The 17707-nt window shown below is 36.0% G+C and overlaps 1 protein-coding gene across 4 annotated transcripts in view; it reads right to left on the bottom strand.

Moving 5' to 3' along the window:
* PIK3C2G (phosphatidylinositol-4-phosphate 3-kinase catalytic subunit type 2 gamma) overlaps positions 1–17707 on the bottom strand; it is a 664807-nt gene that overhangs the window by 335209 nt on the left and 311891 nt on the right. For all 4 annotated transcript variants that reach the window (XM_027541447.1, XM_027541446.1, XM_027541448.1 and 1 more), the window contains 2 exons: positions 9138–9260; positions 2634–2762 (listed from right to left, as the gene is read on the bottom strand). In XM_027541447.1, the coding sequence (XP_027397248.1) occupies positions 2634–2762; positions 9138–9260 (252 nt within the window). The remainder of the gene's footprint in view (positions 1–2633; positions 2763–9137; positions 9261–17707) is intronic.

Raw genomic sequence — 17707 nt, 5'->3', positions numbered from 1 at the left:
TTTTTAATAGGATTGAAAGTGAGTTTGTGTGCTTGAAAATGTTGAACTTTATTTTTATTTGTACACACTCTTGATGCAGCCACAACCAATACATATAAGTTTAACCTTGGTTGGTTCTTCTGAAACCCATCTCTGGAAACCACAAAGAGACAGAAAGCCTTTAAGTCTGCATATTTTCAGGTTGTGTGTATCTTGGAAAAAAATAAAGACATAAATGCTCATTACAGCTCCACACGACTAGGTATGAGCAATTTGAACTGAAATAAATGACATAAATGATACCAAATGTTTATGGGCAGGGGTCATTCTGTGAAAGGAAATGAGATTAAGTGACTTATTTGATGTGATCTTGAAATACCTGCATTACATAAATTGGGTTAGAATCTCTGTAACTCAAAGCAATGAACACAGTGGGAGTTATTACATCTCCCCAAATGGCCACGTGATGGATTTCTGATGTCTTAAAAAGATCTAAATTTCTTTACGTTGTTTAGCCCAGGACAGAGCAGATTTTCCGATTTTCATAAGAAATGATCTTTCGGAAACACTTTCACAAATGCTTATTGAAATCCTCTTTGAAGTAAGCTGTGTTTCTGTGATGTCTCAGCATCCACAATTTTGCCATTTACCCTTAGGAAAAGCACTTAATATCAGTCCCAGATGGCATTCCTTAAAGATACCCATTGTCTCTAATCACTTGCATCTTAAATGTCTACCAAAGGTTAAGTGACAGATGACAAAACAACACGAAGGCAGTATTTTGCTATCACAATAAGCATGTAGAAAAAAGCCTTGAAGATTAGTTTGAAAGACAAAAAATATTCCAGACCTTTAATATATTTAACAAGTTTTTGATTACCTGTTATGTACAAAATAGTGTGTTAGAGGTAATAAAATGGATTTTTGTTTTCAGTGAATAGCTACAAATGTATCCTACAAACATTTTAGATCTTACAAATACTGCAGATGAAACTTTAAAGAAACTCACTCAAGAGAAGGAAAGGCACCTGTGCAGCTGCTCCCAGTGAGAAAGTAATGAAAGTTCTTAGCCCACAAATCAGATTTTTGAAATATCTGCTAACAGCAGTTGGTATTCCCGTTAGGGTTGAACTATTTCTTATAGACTTTTGAGATCTTATTTCATTCTAAATCTCCTATAGAGATTGATTTTCTTCTAATTCAACTTAATAAACAAACCTGTACTGATTGCCTATTTATAAGAGGTACCATGTTAGATGACAGAAATTACCAAGAAAATACATTCCCTCTGCTCACACATGTGGAAACTGGCTATAACATGAAAACAAATAAAAGAGCAACACATATACACATACAAACATGCACACCATGTCATAATTAATCCAATAGAAATGATTTTTAAAATGTATTCCAGGGGGCTTTCCTGTAGACCTAGTGGTCAAGACTTGTGCTTCTACTGCAAGGGGCACGAGTTAGATCCCTGGTTGGGGAACTAAGATCCCACATGCTACAAGGTATGGCCAAAAGCAAAACAAACAAGCAAACAAAACCAAAATATGTATCACAGTTGCTTTGATGATATTTTATTTATACTGACTAAAAGTGGGAACTAAAACCTGATGAAGAATTTTGTTAACATTTTCATATTACCAAATCTTTCTAAAAGAGCGGAGGCAGAAACACTCTATAATATTAAAATAACAACACAAGTTCTAATTCTTCAAAAGTCCTTTTTTTTTAACAGTTTGATTCTAAAGCAAGTTTCGTCAAAGGAAAGTAACTAAGATGTTTTAAAATATTTTTCTTTAATAACACAGAAAATCACATTACTGACTTTCTCAAATATTCTAAGTATTAATAATTCCAAATCCTTATGGTTAAATTGACAGCTACTTTTTCAGTGGCAACCAGTTCTGACAGAACTCCTATTTGGCTTACTTTTCTGAAAATATTGTCTTAAAGTTGACATATTTTTTCTTGGCAATAAAAGGTCAGTAAACCAATTACATTGAATAATTTTACTTCAGTCAGAATTTCAAGACTTACATTGTTGCTAAATGACAGTACTGATCTAAATCATTTTGCATTAGTAATTCCAGAGAAACTGGCTGGTCAGAGAAGGAAAAGAAATTGATATTAGTCATGGTGATACCTTTTCATGGTAAATGATCCAGTTGACAAGCTGAGCATGAAGCTTGTTTCTAAAGCCATTTCTACATTTTGCTTTTCAGTCCTGCTTTCAACTGTCATGATTTATATTGAGGTAGCTGGCACCCCACTCCAGTACTCTTGCCTGGAAAATCCCATGGACGGAGGAACCTGGTAGGCTGCAGTCCATGGGGTTGCTAAGAGTCTGACACGACTGAGCGACTTCACTTTCACTTTTCACTTTCATGCATTGGAGAAGGAAATGGCAACCCACTCCAGTGTTCTTGCCTGGAGAATCCCAGGGATGGGGGAGCCTGGTGGGCTGCCGTCTCTGGGGTCGCACAGAGTCGGACATGACTGAAGCGACTTAGCAGCAGCAGTAGCAGCTCAGTTTTAGAATAAAATGTCTTCTTGATTTTCTCATTAAGTCATATACTGAACATTATCTAGTTCCAAGGAGGTTTTATTGAGATGGAAGTTTTATTAATCACAAAAGATATACTTACTGTTTTGGAAACAGTGGAAAACAAGTCCAGGCCAATAAATCTGCATTGGTTGCATAGGTAATCCCAAACAATTTTATAGTGAGCATGGATTCCCTTGGAAGTGATTTTATTTCGAGAGGAAAATTGATCCTTAAAATAAAAGAAAAAATTAAGTTGGGCTTCCCTGGTAGCTCAGATGGTAAAAAAAAAAAAAAAAAATTTGCCTGTAATGCAGGAGACCCTGGTTTGATTCCTGGATCGAGAATATTCTCTGGAGAAGGGAATGGCAATCCACCCAGTATTCTTGTCTAGAGATCTCCATGGACAGACCGTGGGGTCACAAAGAGTCAGATACCACTAAGCAACTAACACCTTCACTTTATTGTGTGTCAAGCACTGTTAACCCTTGATCTCATTAATATTCCCAACAACTCTAGGACACTAGGGCCCAATTACTATGATGTTTTCATAAATATTGCCTTCTAATACAGTGCTGTGTGACACAAGTATTTTAACTATTTGAATTGAGGAATTATCTCAAGTTTTAATGTTTTATCTTGCAAATGCAGAAATATAGCAGAAGTACTAGAGTAATGAGATTGATTACTCTATGGTGATTGTTATGATTTTGATACATAAGCTTATTTTTTGAAAATTACAAAACTTGAGCATCAAGAAAGAATGATTAACATTGTCTTAGGGAATGGGGGGAGGACAGGAAATAACTCATAATGGGTCTTAAACAGTAGTTTGGCTACAACAAGGTGAATAGTTGGAGAAGAATATTCCAAAAAAGAAAAAAAGTGCACAGACAAGGGCATATACGCATGGAGCTGAGGAATGCTGAGTGGTGCATTGTAGCTAGAACAAGAAACGTAGTCAAGTTGGTCTTAACCTGGAAGTTATGAAGGATGCAATTAGAAAGATAGGTGGTTGTCAGAATATTTAAGAACTCTGTATGCCAGGCAAAGGAATTTGCGGTCTTTTTCCTAATGGCAAAAGGAAACGTTTAAATGAGAGAGCTAAAAGCATCGAGAGTTGTTTATAATTTTAAATGTGAACTATTCTGGGTGATGATGAGTTTCCAGGAAATTGGGGGCTGATTGCTGAGATGTAATAGACAATTCCTGGATGTGTCAAGGTGAAGAACATCAAACTCAGACCCTGGATGGATTGTAGGTATGGGTAAAAAAAAGTGGCTAAGGATAAGCACAAGGTTGTTAAAGGTGGAAAAAATTTGAATTTGGGCATCGAATCCATTAATCTATATAAGATTGCCTACAAGGTATAAAGATACTGTAAGACTGGGAGGAATACACCTGGGTGGTTGAAGAAGCTAAGAAGAAAGGGCTTTTGACAGGAAGTTGAGAGATCTGAGGTTCCTAATGGTGGACAGGAAGAAGGGTACCTTTCTTTCCTTTCAGGAGTCATCTTGGCTACATAGAAATGATACAAGAGTCTCAAGAGAAATACAGTGTTTAGGAGAGATAGATTTATGGGTGGCTAGGAAGCTTGTGTGGAGAAGGAAACAGCTACCCACTCCAGAATTCTTGTCTGGAGAATCCCATGGACAGAGGAGACTGGCAGGTTATAGTCCATTGGGTCGCAAAGAGTTGGACACGACTGAACGACTTTCACTCACTCACTCAGGAAGCATGTGAGAGTTGGACTACAAAAAAGGCTGAATGCCGAAAAATGGATGCCTTCAAATCATGGTGCTGGAGAAGACTCTTGAGAGTCTCTTGGATAGCAAGGAGATCAAACCAGTCAATCCTAAAGGAAATCAAGCCTAACTATTCACTGGAAGGACTTTTGTTGAAGCTGAGGCCCCACATTGGCCACCTGATATGAAGAGCTGACTCACTGGAAAAGACCTTGATGCTGGGAAAGACTGGAGGCAAAAGGAGAAGAAGGCAGCTGATGATGAGGGGGTTAGATAGCATCACTGACTCAATGGACATGAATTTGAGCAAGCTCAAGGAGCCTGGGAAATCCTATGGACAGAGGATCCTGATGGGCTACAGTCCATGGGGTTGCAAGAGTCAGACACAACTTAGCGACTAAATCACCACCGGGAGATAGTAGACGACAGAGGAGCTTGGTATGTTTCAGTCCATGGGGTTGCAAAGAGGTGGACACGACTTAGTGACTACACAACAACAACAGGCAGCATTCAGCCTCAGGAATAAGGAACAGTTAATTCACACCAGTGACCGTAACTGATTCTGAGGAAATACACATCTTTCCCCTCAACATGCTATTCTCTGAGATGGAGCGGTCTAGGTACAGGTGTAAAAAAACATCCAACAAGAGGAAAGACAGAAGAGCTATTTTAGAGGTAAAATGGATAACTAATAATTGACTGACAGCATATTAGTGGAATAGGACAATGACGAACTGAAGATGAATTTCATGCTCCTAGATTATGTTAGTGGATCCCTTTAACTGATAGAAAACACAGATAAGGAATTTGGGGTAGGTGACTTATATGTGGCTTATGGCATACTGCCATTGAGTTAATAATAACTCAGAGATGTCAATATGTAAACTGCGTGTGGAGATGAGTCAAAGGTTTTGATCCAAATGTTGGTCCTGTGACTAAACAGATGTTCTTCTTCGAGTGATGAATTTAACCTTTTTAAGCCTTGTTTATCTATAAAAAGGAAAACATATTACATTACACAATATGTGATAAATGGTAGGCTGTATATCAGCAATATATTCATTATCCCATCAACAGTGTAAAAACTTGTATTAGCCACTGTAAAACAGATGAAATATAATTCTAGTTAAAACTAAGGGAGGGGACATACCTATACCTATGGCTGACTCATGTTGATATATGGCAGAAAACAACAAAATATTGTAAAGCAATTATCCTCCAATGAACAAATTTTTAAAAAAAGGAAGGACATAAAACAAAGGAAAGGCTAAAGAAAACTTATTTTTCAATATTAACAAAATTTAGACTATTGAAAATTAAATTATCACACAGTTATCCAAAAGTTTTTCTTATCTTTCATATTCTTTCACAGTTATAATATTCATTCAATGTAATGTAAACATATTTCTCAGCTTAAAAAGAAGCCCTGAAACTCAACATAAAATGTTGATGATTTTGTAAAATGCACAGCAGTTTCTTGAATATTCTCTTTTACCTGTAATTGACTTTCTATTTAGTTTTCATAATTTTGTGTCAGGATGGAAGTTATAATTTCACTTTATTTCTCATATAATCTGGAATGTTCTTTTTCCCATTGAGTCTCTCTTCTTCATGTGTAACTTCACTTATTAGTGAGCTTTTCAAATCAAGAATGACAAAACATTCGATAAGTTACAGTGGATAGTTACTGACAATGTCCATTTTGTCATTTTTATTAACAAAAATAAATTCTTCCAGAGTAAGAATACATATGGTTATTTATTCATTTTCTTGAATACATATGGATTTTTAAGCCAGAATAATCTCATAGTCACTGAGAAATCTTTTTTATTAACTTCTACATGGCTATTTAAAAACCAAAGGAATGAACTTTACACAAAAAAGGAAGAAAAATACTTTGAGATAATTCAATAAGTGAAGTAAGATTGCTTCTCTATATCTACAAACTTCAAATTTTAACCACATGCTTGCCTTACTCTACTATTTAAAAATGAGTAAAAACTAAAATTTTTCTTAAACATTCTTTGCTTCTATATAAGACAGTTTTTCTAAAATCAGAATAATTTTTTGATAGTGAAATTGGGAGATTTAAAAAGTCACACTGTATAGAATTCCCCTATTAATACTGATATAAAATAATGGACCATCGTAAGGACTTTGACTTTTGTCTGAGTGAAAGTGGGAGACATTTCAGGATTATAAAACAGAAGAGTGATGTAGCCTGACTTACATTTTAAAAGATGTTACTTGAGCTGTTGTATGAGAAGGATTACAAAGGTGCAAGAGAAGTAGGGTGACTATTACAAGGCAGTTGAAGGAATACAGGGGAGATATGATGGTGGCCTAGACAGATGAAAGAGACAAGAAGTAACATTTTGGAAATATTCTGAGGAGAGAGCCGGTAGGATATCTGAGCCATGGGTCTGAGAGAAGGAAATTCAGGCTAAGGATCTGATCGAAACAACCAAAACTGGAAACGATCATCCAGGGTGGCCATTCATGGGTAGGACAAATTTGGAGTGTAAGATCAAGAGTTTTAGACATGTTGAGTGAATAAGTACGAAGTTTGTGACCGATGCTTGGGCTGGTGATATAAATTTGGGAGTTGCTGGCATACAGATGGCATTTAATGCTATGTGACTATAAGAGAAAACTAAGGCCATAAATGTAGATACTACAGAGGAAGCTTAAGGGCTAAGACTATGAGCAGTCTGGGAGAAGAAAAGCATACAGAGAAGGAATGTCCAGTGAGGGAGGCAGAAAGCTAAAAGAATGTGGGAAACAGCTCCTAATAGATTATGTAAGATGAAGACAGAGAGACAAACATCAGATTCAGCTCTGCAGGTCACTGGTGACTCTAACGATCAATTTCAGTGAAAAAGAGATGATGAAAGCCTGACTGGACTGTTTTAGAGCAGGGGAAAAAATCGAAGAAAGTGAATACAGACACTCTTTGGAAGGGTTTTGCTGCAAAGGAGAGAGAAAAATGGCATTGCTGCTGTTGAAACAAAAAAGCAATTTTTTTTTTTTAAGTTTAAGATTAAGAACTATTTGCAGAATATAAATATTCAGCCTAAGATTTTATATGTTGTAAGAAAGTATGAAAATCACAGTAAAAACCTCAGTTTTGGAGTCAGAGTGCATCTGAGCACTGGTTCTGCCATTTGCTGGTTGTGGGACCTGGGCCAAGTTAATTAAGCTTCATAAACGTCAATATTCTGATCTGTAAAATGGAGATGACAATATCTCTATGCATTTTTGTTATTAAGTTTAGACGAGACAATATGTTTTGAGGGTAAACTCTGATGACTGGAATGCAACAAACAGTTAAAATCTATGTCACATATTATTATTAAACAAAGTTTATGTCCTCAAATTTACAGTCTAGTAATAAAACATGCAATTAATTGTATTGTAATGGGTATATGTCAATAAAATATATAAAGGATACTACAGGCCAGGCACCTAGGAAAATGGTAAATGAATATATTTTTAATTAAATAAAATGAAAAGAATTCACATACATACTTCTATATTCAAAATGGATAACCAACAAGGACCTATTGTATAGCACATAGAACTCTACTCAATGTTATGTGCCAGCTTGAATGGCGGGTAGATTGGGGAGAATGGATACATGTATATGTATGGCTGAATCACTTCAGCATTCATCTGAAACTACCACAGCATAGTGAATCGCCTATATCCCAATACAAAATAAAGAGTTTATAAAGTTTGGGGAAAAAAAGAGATTTGAAGGATTAAAAAAAAAAAAAAGAAAGAAAAGAATTCTGGGCTAAAGTAACTAACTCTTGGGGGAATCAGAGAAACTCCACAGGAAAAATAATACTTATGCACTCTTGAAGGACAAGAAGAAAAGTATACCAATGTAGTTATTCCACTAATACTGATAATTTCAATTTCTTTTGAGATTTTTTTTTCTCTGAAATTGATTCTAAAATTAGGAAATTTTTCTCTTGAATTGTTTAAATGATGACACATATTTGTAGTTGAAAACAACCATGGATAAGCTTTAATTAAGTCAGAAGAAAAGTGGAAAGTCAAGTGAAAGTCACTCAGTTGTGTCCGACACTTTGTGACCCCACGGACTATATAGTCCACGGAATTCTCCATGCCAGAATATTGGAGTTTCCTTCTCCAGGGGATCTTCCTTACCCAGGAATCGAACTGGGGTGTCCTAATTCTAGTCATTGAGCTGGTTAATATATTTTTGGGGAGTCACTTATTACATAAAATTCATTCCCTTGCCAAGCCACATTTACTGGACTTTTCCTGTGTCTGGTGCTGCTTTAGTTGTTAGGGAAAAAATTTGAAAATTAAATAAATAAATAGATAAAGATCTTGGTAGGAGTTGATTATCCCAAATTAGATGACATTTTACACAATGCATAGATAGTTACTGTACAAAAACTTGATTGTTTAAGTAAATTTGCAATTGGCTTTTGTGAGAAAATAGAGATTTCATATGTCATTAGGTGACATCTTTCTTCTTTGTTATAACTGAAATCTATCTCCCTCCAACACCAATAGAGGGTATTCCTTTTATCCACAGTCTACAAATGATTAATAATTCTCCTTTCCCCAATTTCCCTCTTTGAGCAGCTCAACAATATAGATTGGATATTTATCTAGATTTTTAAAGGCACCTTTAATCTTTTGAATTGAAGTCAGTTACCTAGTATGCTTAGCATATTTACCACATCTCTGAATCAAATCAACCAGCTACATTAAAAAAAAAAAATTATATCTTTCACTTAGAAAGCAGCAGGGGAGAGGGGAGGTGGAAGGAATCCTGGTCTTTATTAGACAAATAATCTTTCCAGAATAAAGATTAAACTTACGTTTCATTCCAGTTGACCAAGAAAAAAAACAACTTTTTGACAGGAATATTTCTGCAGTTTCTCACTTGGCACAGCTTCTTTCCAGCATATGTAAGCCAACAGGAGAAAGAAAATGCTTTATAGCTAAAAAGAAACAACATTGATTCAATAAGTTGAACACTGTGAAGGAAGCAGTTTTCTATATGGGTCAGTTATTTTATAGTTAAAAGTCAAATGATAAAGTGATGTTTGTTTGTACAGAGTGTACTTTAAAAATTACTAAGAATTTATGTTTTGTGGCTTCAGCAAAATTGCAGAATAATGGGAAGTCCTAGACCTTCTTTCCCCTGCTGGAGACACCAATTTAACAATACATGGATCAGTTTCCTTTGCGAGAAATCCAGAAATAAGTTAAAAGGCTCTTGCACCCAAGCGCAAAACCAGTCACAAAGAAATCAGTAGGAAAATGCATGGCACTCATTTTGCAGAGCCCTTTCTCCCAGCAGAGTGTCATGTGACCAGGAGAGAACGCCTAACTCCCATCTTCTCCCGGGGGTGGGAAAGAGAAGACTGGAACATATGTCTGACATTCAGACTTTTTAGGGGTTTATCCAAGGGACTGGTTTCTCTCTTGCCTGAATTTGAGTGCTGAACAGGAATCGGTGCCAAGTTGGGGGCTTCTGAAAACAAAGGCAGTGAGTGGTCTAAACTAGCACAAACTAACTGACCACTTCCCCCAGCTCAGTGCAAAAGGAATAGGAGAAAACCCCCAACTCCTAGCTTCTCCCTTGGGAAAGATCTGGATTGTGATTCCAATAGGATATGATATCCTTTAGATACCCAGGGGCCATGGATTTAGGAGAACAAAAAAAAAAGCTGGGAGGCTTGCTGCTGCTCCAGAGGATTTGTGGGACCCATAGGCAGAGGCTGATGCAATCTGATGATCTCTGAATTGGCAGGAAGAGAGGGGAGCAGGGAGAGTGCAGTGTGCATCCAACAGTTTGGCTTTCTTTGGAGGCTGTGTGAGGGTCTGGTTTATGTCTCATCACCAGAGCATCTATGGGACCAGACATACTCTAAATACTGGCTCCCAACTGAGAACAAAACAGAGCTGGGTAGCTTATGGAGAACCAGCAGGAAGGACCACAGGCTGACACTAGATGAAACAAGAAATTCAAGTTCTTGATGAAGTAAAACCAGTGTGAATCGATACACACAAATCCAGGGAGGATGCACCTACAAGAAAGGTTTGAAAATCACCAAATCTCTAGCTGATTGGTAACATTCAGTCAACCACAAATTGGCATTTGCCATGGATGCTTGCCATCTACCTCTGCAAGGATTAAATCACATGCTACTGCAGTTGCTGACCTACAACACCCCCTGAATGAGTTCAGGGTAGACAGCAGAAATGAGGCACTCTGTGTTTCTGGAAACTGGCAAGGACAGGTCTTATAGATAGTAAGATATCTTCAGAAACTGAGTTTATGAGCCCCATTCTTGATTCTCCTTATATCTCGAAAAGCACCAAAATCCTTCATATCTAGGAAAGCACTAAAATGATCATTTCTCATGACTGGCAGAAGCTTCACGAGACCAACAGAAGCTTTCTACAAAAAATATGTGTTTGATTGCATGTACTCACCCTTCACCAAAGTCACATATATGCTGTCCTTTCCCCTTGCCTCTTTAGAGCTGTTTTTCAGAGCTATCTGAGGTGCTCTCTTGCAGACTGGAGTCCTCATATTGCCCCAAATAAAACTTAACTCACAACTCTCACGTTACGCATCTTTTTGTTTTAAAGCAACAATTCTTTCCTCGTATGAAATCAGTCCATAAGGACTAGGAGAGGTAGCTGTTTTTTTTTTTTTTTTTTTTTTAATGCTCAAATCTCAATACAAAGTAAAACAAGGTATACAATGAAAGAGGAAAACATGGGCCCAACCAAAGGAACAAGATAAATCTCCAGAAGTGAACTGAAAGTTGCTCAGTCGTGTCCAACTCTTTGCGACCCCATGGACTGTATAGTCCTTGGGATTCTCTAGGCCAAAATACTGGAGTGGGTAGCCTTTCCCTTCTCCAGGGGATCTTCCCAACCCAGGGATCGAGCCCAGGTTTCCTGCATTGCAGGCAGATTCTTTACCAGCTGAGCCACAAGGGAAGCCCTGAGAGTCAAAATGCATTTCTAAATCATTTCTGAGAATGAAAGGATGAAAAATGAGGTTAGGCTAGATAAACTTGCTATCTTTAAAGTCAATAATTTTGTATGAATCCAACTGACATTACAAAGATCCTCTAGTCGTTTCTCTACCAGGTCTCTCAGTGAAAGAACAAAATTAGAAACCAAAGAGAAAATGCAAACAACTCTCAAGTGTTGTTCACTGGAAAGCCAAGTTTATTTGAAGCATATCAACATAAAATGATGCCAGGGCTAGAAAGCAAAGACATTTATAACAGATGAATTAAAGCAACAAGTGCAGACACAGAACTAACACTCTTTTATTTCCCTCAGAAAAGGGTAAATTCTTACCTCACTATATTGACCAACTTCATGAAATTTTATGAATACATCAAAATTGTGGAGAGTTGGTTTACACTAAAAAAAAAATCGCCAGAAAACAATCTTAAAGAAATGGAAGTATATGGCTGAGTAATACTCCATTGTGTATATGTACCATAGCTTTCTTATCCATTCATCTGCTGATGGACATCTAGGTTGCTTCCATGTCCTGGCTATTATACATTTGAATCAGTTCTAATGAGGTGGATGAAACTGGAGCCTATTATACAGAGTGAAGTAAGCCAGAAGGAAAAACATAAATACAGTATACTAACGCATATATATGGAATTTATAAAGATGGTAACAATAACCTGGTGTACGAGATAGCAAAAGAGACACTGATGTATAGAAGAGTCTTATGGACTCTGTGGGAGAGGGAGAGGGTGGGAAGATTTGGGAGAGTGACATTGAAACATGTAGAATATCATGTAAGAAACGAGTTGCCAGTCCAGGTTCGATGCGCGATACTGGATGCTTGGGGCTGGTGCACTGGGACGACCCAGAGGGATGGTGTGGGGAGGGAGGAGGGAGGAGGGAGGAGGGAGGAGGGTTCAGGATGGGGAACACATGTATGCCTGTGGCGGATTCATTTTGATATTTGGCAAAACTAATACAATTATGTAAAGTTTAAAAATAAAATAAAATTTAAAAGAAAAAAAAAAAGAAATGGAAGTATATGAACTACCGGACAAAGAATAAAATATGTACATATATACACACACATGCTCAATAAGCTCAGAAAAATAATGCATAAACAAAATGAAACTATTAAAAAACATAAAAATATTAAGAAGAAATTTTGGAGCTGAAGAATACAACAACTGAGTTGAAAAAAATCAATAGGTGGATTCAAGAATATATTGGATCAGGCAGAAGAAAAAATCAGTGAGCTCAAACATAGGTATTTGAAATTATTCAGAGAAACAAGAAAAATGAAGAGTGGAGAAAATCTAAGGGACTTACGGGACACAATCAATAGGACAAGCAAACACATTATTTGAGTCCCAGAAGATGACTGAGAGAAAAAGGCAGAAAGCTGATCTGAAGAAATAATGGCTGAAAACTTATTAATTGTGGGAAAGGAAATGGACATCCAATTTCAAGAAGCCTAATGGGTTAAACTAGGATGAGCCCAAGGAAGACCATACTAAAACACATTAAAATTAAACTATTGGAAGTCAAACACAAAGAGAGAACTTTGAAAGCAGCAAGAGAAAAGTGATCTGCCACATAAAAGGGATCTCATCAGTTTTTCAGCAGATTTCTCAGCAGAAACCTTGAAGGCCAGAGGGAGTGAGATGATATATTCAAAGTTCTGAAAGAAAAAAAAATACTGTATCTGGCAAAGCTGTCCTTCAAAAATGAAGTAGAAATAAATACTTCCTCAGGTAAAAAGCTGAGGGAGTTCATCAGCATTAGACCTGACTCAACATGAAATGCTAAAGGGAATCCTTCAAGTGGAAATGAAAGGATGCTAGATAGCAACAGGAGAGCATATGAAAGCATGAAAGCTTGCTGGTAAGGGGAAACATATAGACAAATACAGAATACTATGAGACTGTAATGGTGATACATGAATAACTTTTAACTCTGCTATAGAGTTTAAAAGGATAAAGTATAGAAAACTTTAATGATAACAATATATAAAATTTAAGAAGATGCAATTTGTGGTATTAGTAACACAAAGTATGATGAGGGAAGAAGAGTAGAGAATTTGTATATGACTGAAGTGAAGTATTGAAAAGCAGAGATATTACTTTGCCAACAAAGGTCCGTCTAGTCAAGGCTATGGTTTTTCCAGTGGTCATGTATGGATATCAGAGTTGGACTGTGTAGAAAGCTGAGCACTGAAGAATTGATGCTTTTGAACTGTGGTGTTGGAGAAGACTCTTGAGAGTCACTTGGACTGCAAGGAGATCCAACCAGTCCATCCTAAAGGAGATCAGTCCTGGGTGTTCATTGGAAGGACTGATGCTAAAGCTGAAACCTCAATACTTTGGCCACCTCCTGCGAAGAATTGACTCATTGGAAAAGACCCTGATGCTTGGAGGGATTGGGGGCAGGAGGAGAAGGGGATGACAGAGGATGAGATGGCTGGATGGCATCACTGACTCAATGGACGTGAGTTTGAGTGAACTCCAGGAGTTGGTGATGGACAGGGAGGCCTGGCGTGCTGCGGTTCATGGGGTTGCAAAGAGTCGGACACGACTGAACTGAACTTAAAGTGAAGTTATAACAAAATTTTAAAAAGTGAAGTTATTATTAGCTTAAAACAGTGTTTTAAATATAATATGTATTATGTAAGGCCTATTGTCACCACAAAGAAAGCAACCACAATATAAATGATACACAAAAGAAAATAAGAAAGGAGTTGAAGAGTTTATAAAAACTCATCAGGACACAAAGGAAAGTGGCAAGACAGAAAAAGAGGGACAAAAATGCTACAAGACAGAAAATGATGCAAAAAATATGGCAAAAGTAAGTCCTTCTCTATCATTAATTATATTAGATATAAATTAAATTCTACAATGAGAAGAAACAGCATAACGGAATGGATTAGTAAACAAGATCCAACCATATGCTGTCTACAAGGGATACACTTTAGATTTAAGGACACCCCTGAAAGTGAAAGGACATATATATATATATATATATATATATATATCATATATTCCATATATGATAATCAAAAGAGCAGGATTGACCATACCTATGCAAGACAAAATAGACTTTAAGTTAAAGCTGTCACAACAGACAAAAACATTATATAATGATAAAGAGGTCAATTTACTAAGAGGATACAATAGCTGTAAATATACATGCACCCTAAATTGAAGCAAATGTATTAAGCAAACATTGAAGGGATGAAAAGAACTAGAAAATAACATAATAATAACAGAAGATCTCAATACTGGTTACAATTAATAGAACAAGCAGACAGAAGCTCAATAAGGAAGAGGGTTTTAATTACACTATAGTCCAAATGAACCTAATAGACATTTATAGAACATTCCACCTAACCTCTGGGCAATATGCATTCTTCTCAAGCTTGTATCTTTCTCTAGCACAAATCACAAAATTGGTTATGGAACAAGTCTTGACAAATTAAAAAAAATTGAAATCATACCAAGTATATTTTCTGACCACATTGGAATACAAGTGGAAATCAGTGGCAGAAAAAAAAAAAAAAAAAAAAACTGGAAAAATTCTCAAATTAATGTTAATTAACACTTCTTAGTTTCTGTTTCTTTTTTTTATTTTACTGAAATATAGTTATTGTACAATATTACATTAGTTCCAGGTGTACTACATAATGATCTGATGTTTGCATACATTATGAAATGATGACCATGATAAGTTAAGTAACCATCTGTCCTCATGCAAAGGTATTACAGTATCATTGATCCATGTTTCTTATGGTGTATATTATTAATACATCCATGTGACTTATTAGTTATATAACTGGAAATTTATGCCACTTAATCCTCCTCACCTATTTCATCCCCAACCCACCCCTTTGCTTCTGGCAAACACTTGTTCTCTGAGAGTCTGTTTTCATTTTGTTCGTTTTTCAGATTCTATATAAGTGAGATCATGCAGTAGAAATGAGTACTTTTGAACAACCAGTGTGTCAAACAGAAATCAAAAGGGAAATTAGAAAATATTGTAAAATGTGAAAACACATACCATAACAAAACTTATGAGATATAGCAAAATCAGTGCTAAAAAAGAAGTTTAAAGCAATAAATGCTTACATTAAAAGAAGAAAGGTCAAATAAAAACTACAATGAGGTACCACCTCACATTGGTCAGAATGGCCATTATCAGGCAGTCTACAAATAATAAGTGCTGGAGAAGGTATAGAGGAAAGGGAACTCACCTACACTGTTGGTGAGAACGTAAATTGGTATTGCTACTATTCAGAACAGTATGTAGATTCCTTAAAAAACTAAATATAGAGCTACCATATGATCCAGCATACCGTTCCTGGCCATATATCTGGAGAAAACCATGCACCCCAATGTTCACTGCAACACTATTTACAGTAGCCAGGACATGCAAGCAATCTAAATGTCCATCAGTGGAGGAATGGATAAAGAAGATGGGATACATATATACAATGGAATATTACTCAGTCATAAAAAGAATAAAATGATGCCATTTGCAGCAACATGAATGAACTTAGAAATTTTCATACTGAGTAAAGGTAGATAGAGAAAGACAAAAATTCTGTGATATCACTTATAAGTGGAATCTAAAAAAAAAAAGTACAAATGATCTTATTTGGGCTTTCCAGGTGGCACTAGTGGTAAAGAACTCACCTGCCTATTCAGGAGACGTTAAGAGATATGGGCTTGATCCCTGGATTGGGAAGATCCCCTGGAGAAGGGAAAGGCAACCCACTCCAGTATTCTTGCCTGGAAAATCCCATGGACAGAGAAGCCTGGTAGGCTACAGCCCAAAGGGTTGCAAAGAGTCAGACACAACTGAGGCAACTTAACACACACACATGATCTTATTTACAAAATAGAAATAGAGTCACAGATGCAGAAAACAAACTTATGGTTACCAGCCAGAAAAGTCGGGGAGGGGAGGGATAAATTGGGAGACTGGGATTGATATATACACGCTACTATATATTTATAAAGTAGATAACTAGTAAGGACCTACTGTATAGCACAGGGAAGTCTTTTCAATACTCCGTAATGACCTATATGGGAAAAGAATCTATAAGAGTGGATACATGTATATGTATAACTGATTCATTTTACAGCAGAAACTAACACAACATTGTAAATCAAGTATGCTGCAATAAAAATTTTAAAAACAGATTTAAAAAATTAAAAATGAAAGAAGTTCACAAATAATCTAAATCTATACTCAAGGAACCAGAAAACAAAGAACAAACTAAGATAAAAATTAAAAGAAGAAATAAAATAATAAAGATCAGAAACAAAATAAGTAAAACAGAATAGAGAAACAATAGAAAAATAAACAAAACTAAATTTCCCACGTACATAAATAGCTCTATGTATACAGCTTTCTGAGTACTTATCTGGCTACATAGTTTTTCCAGGTGAATTAGAATAAATAAGGATATCCTAAAGGTTTAAAAATTATGAAAACATTCGAGTAGCAGTTTGTAACATTACACATCATCCTCCTAAAATACTTCATAAAATTAAGAAAGAGAAAAAGTGTAAAAGAATCATCCCATGGGTTTTAAAGAAAGTTTATGTGAGATACATAGATGGTCGTTTTTCATTTTTACATACAAAAGGTAAAATTTTTGTTATAATTGACTCATAAATTTTGCATAGTTTCCATTTGCAAAAATACAGACCAAGATAAAATTATTTCTGTTTCTTTTAGCCTTTCTTTGAGATGCTAAGTGCAGTGGGTACAATAAATCCATTAGAAAATTACTATTCTCTTATCACCTTAATTTGATTTAATCAGTATTCTCTTACAGATTTAATCCATAAGGAATTTAAAATAATTATTATAATATTACTCTAATTATGTTATTCAAGAAAATAGCACATAGCAGAATTAACCTCAAACCCGGCAATGCTCCATGCATAATTGTGGTTAATTTCTATTGTAACTCAAGTAACTCTTGGCTAATTTTCACTTTATCAAGGTACTAATCTCACAAAATATTTACCACTCACAACTTGATAGGATCAAGTGATTTCTTTCTATTCTTAAATACTCTCCATCTCCTTGTATGTGTGTGTGCATTCTCACCCTGTGTTAATTGGCGTCAGTCATTTAAACTCAAACATAAAAAATGAAAAATTTAGGGCAATCACCATGTGAGGATGGGCACTTTCTGTTTCTCTTATGATATACTGACAACATGTAGTTATTTTAAATAGAATGGGAGAAGACTTGAGGGAAAACGAATGTGCACTGGACTGGAAATAAGTGTGAATGATTTTAAAAACATAGATACATCCATGCCGATTAAATTTCAAGATGAAATACTTGCTTCTGCAAATAAGAACAAGGCAAATATATTCAATT

This window comes from Bos indicus x Bos taurus, chromosome 5 (assembly GCF_003369695.1).
Source record: "Bos indicus x Bos taurus breed Angus x Brahman F1 hybrid chromosome 5, Bos_hybrid_MaternalHap_v2.0, whole genome shotgun sequence".
Classification (NCBI taxonomy): Eukaryota; Metazoa; Chordata; class Mammalia; order Artiodactyla; family Bovidae; genus Bos; species Bos indicus x Bos taurus.
Note: the sequence above shows the minus strand (reverse complement) of the source record. Positions and strands in the feature narration are given on the sequence as shown.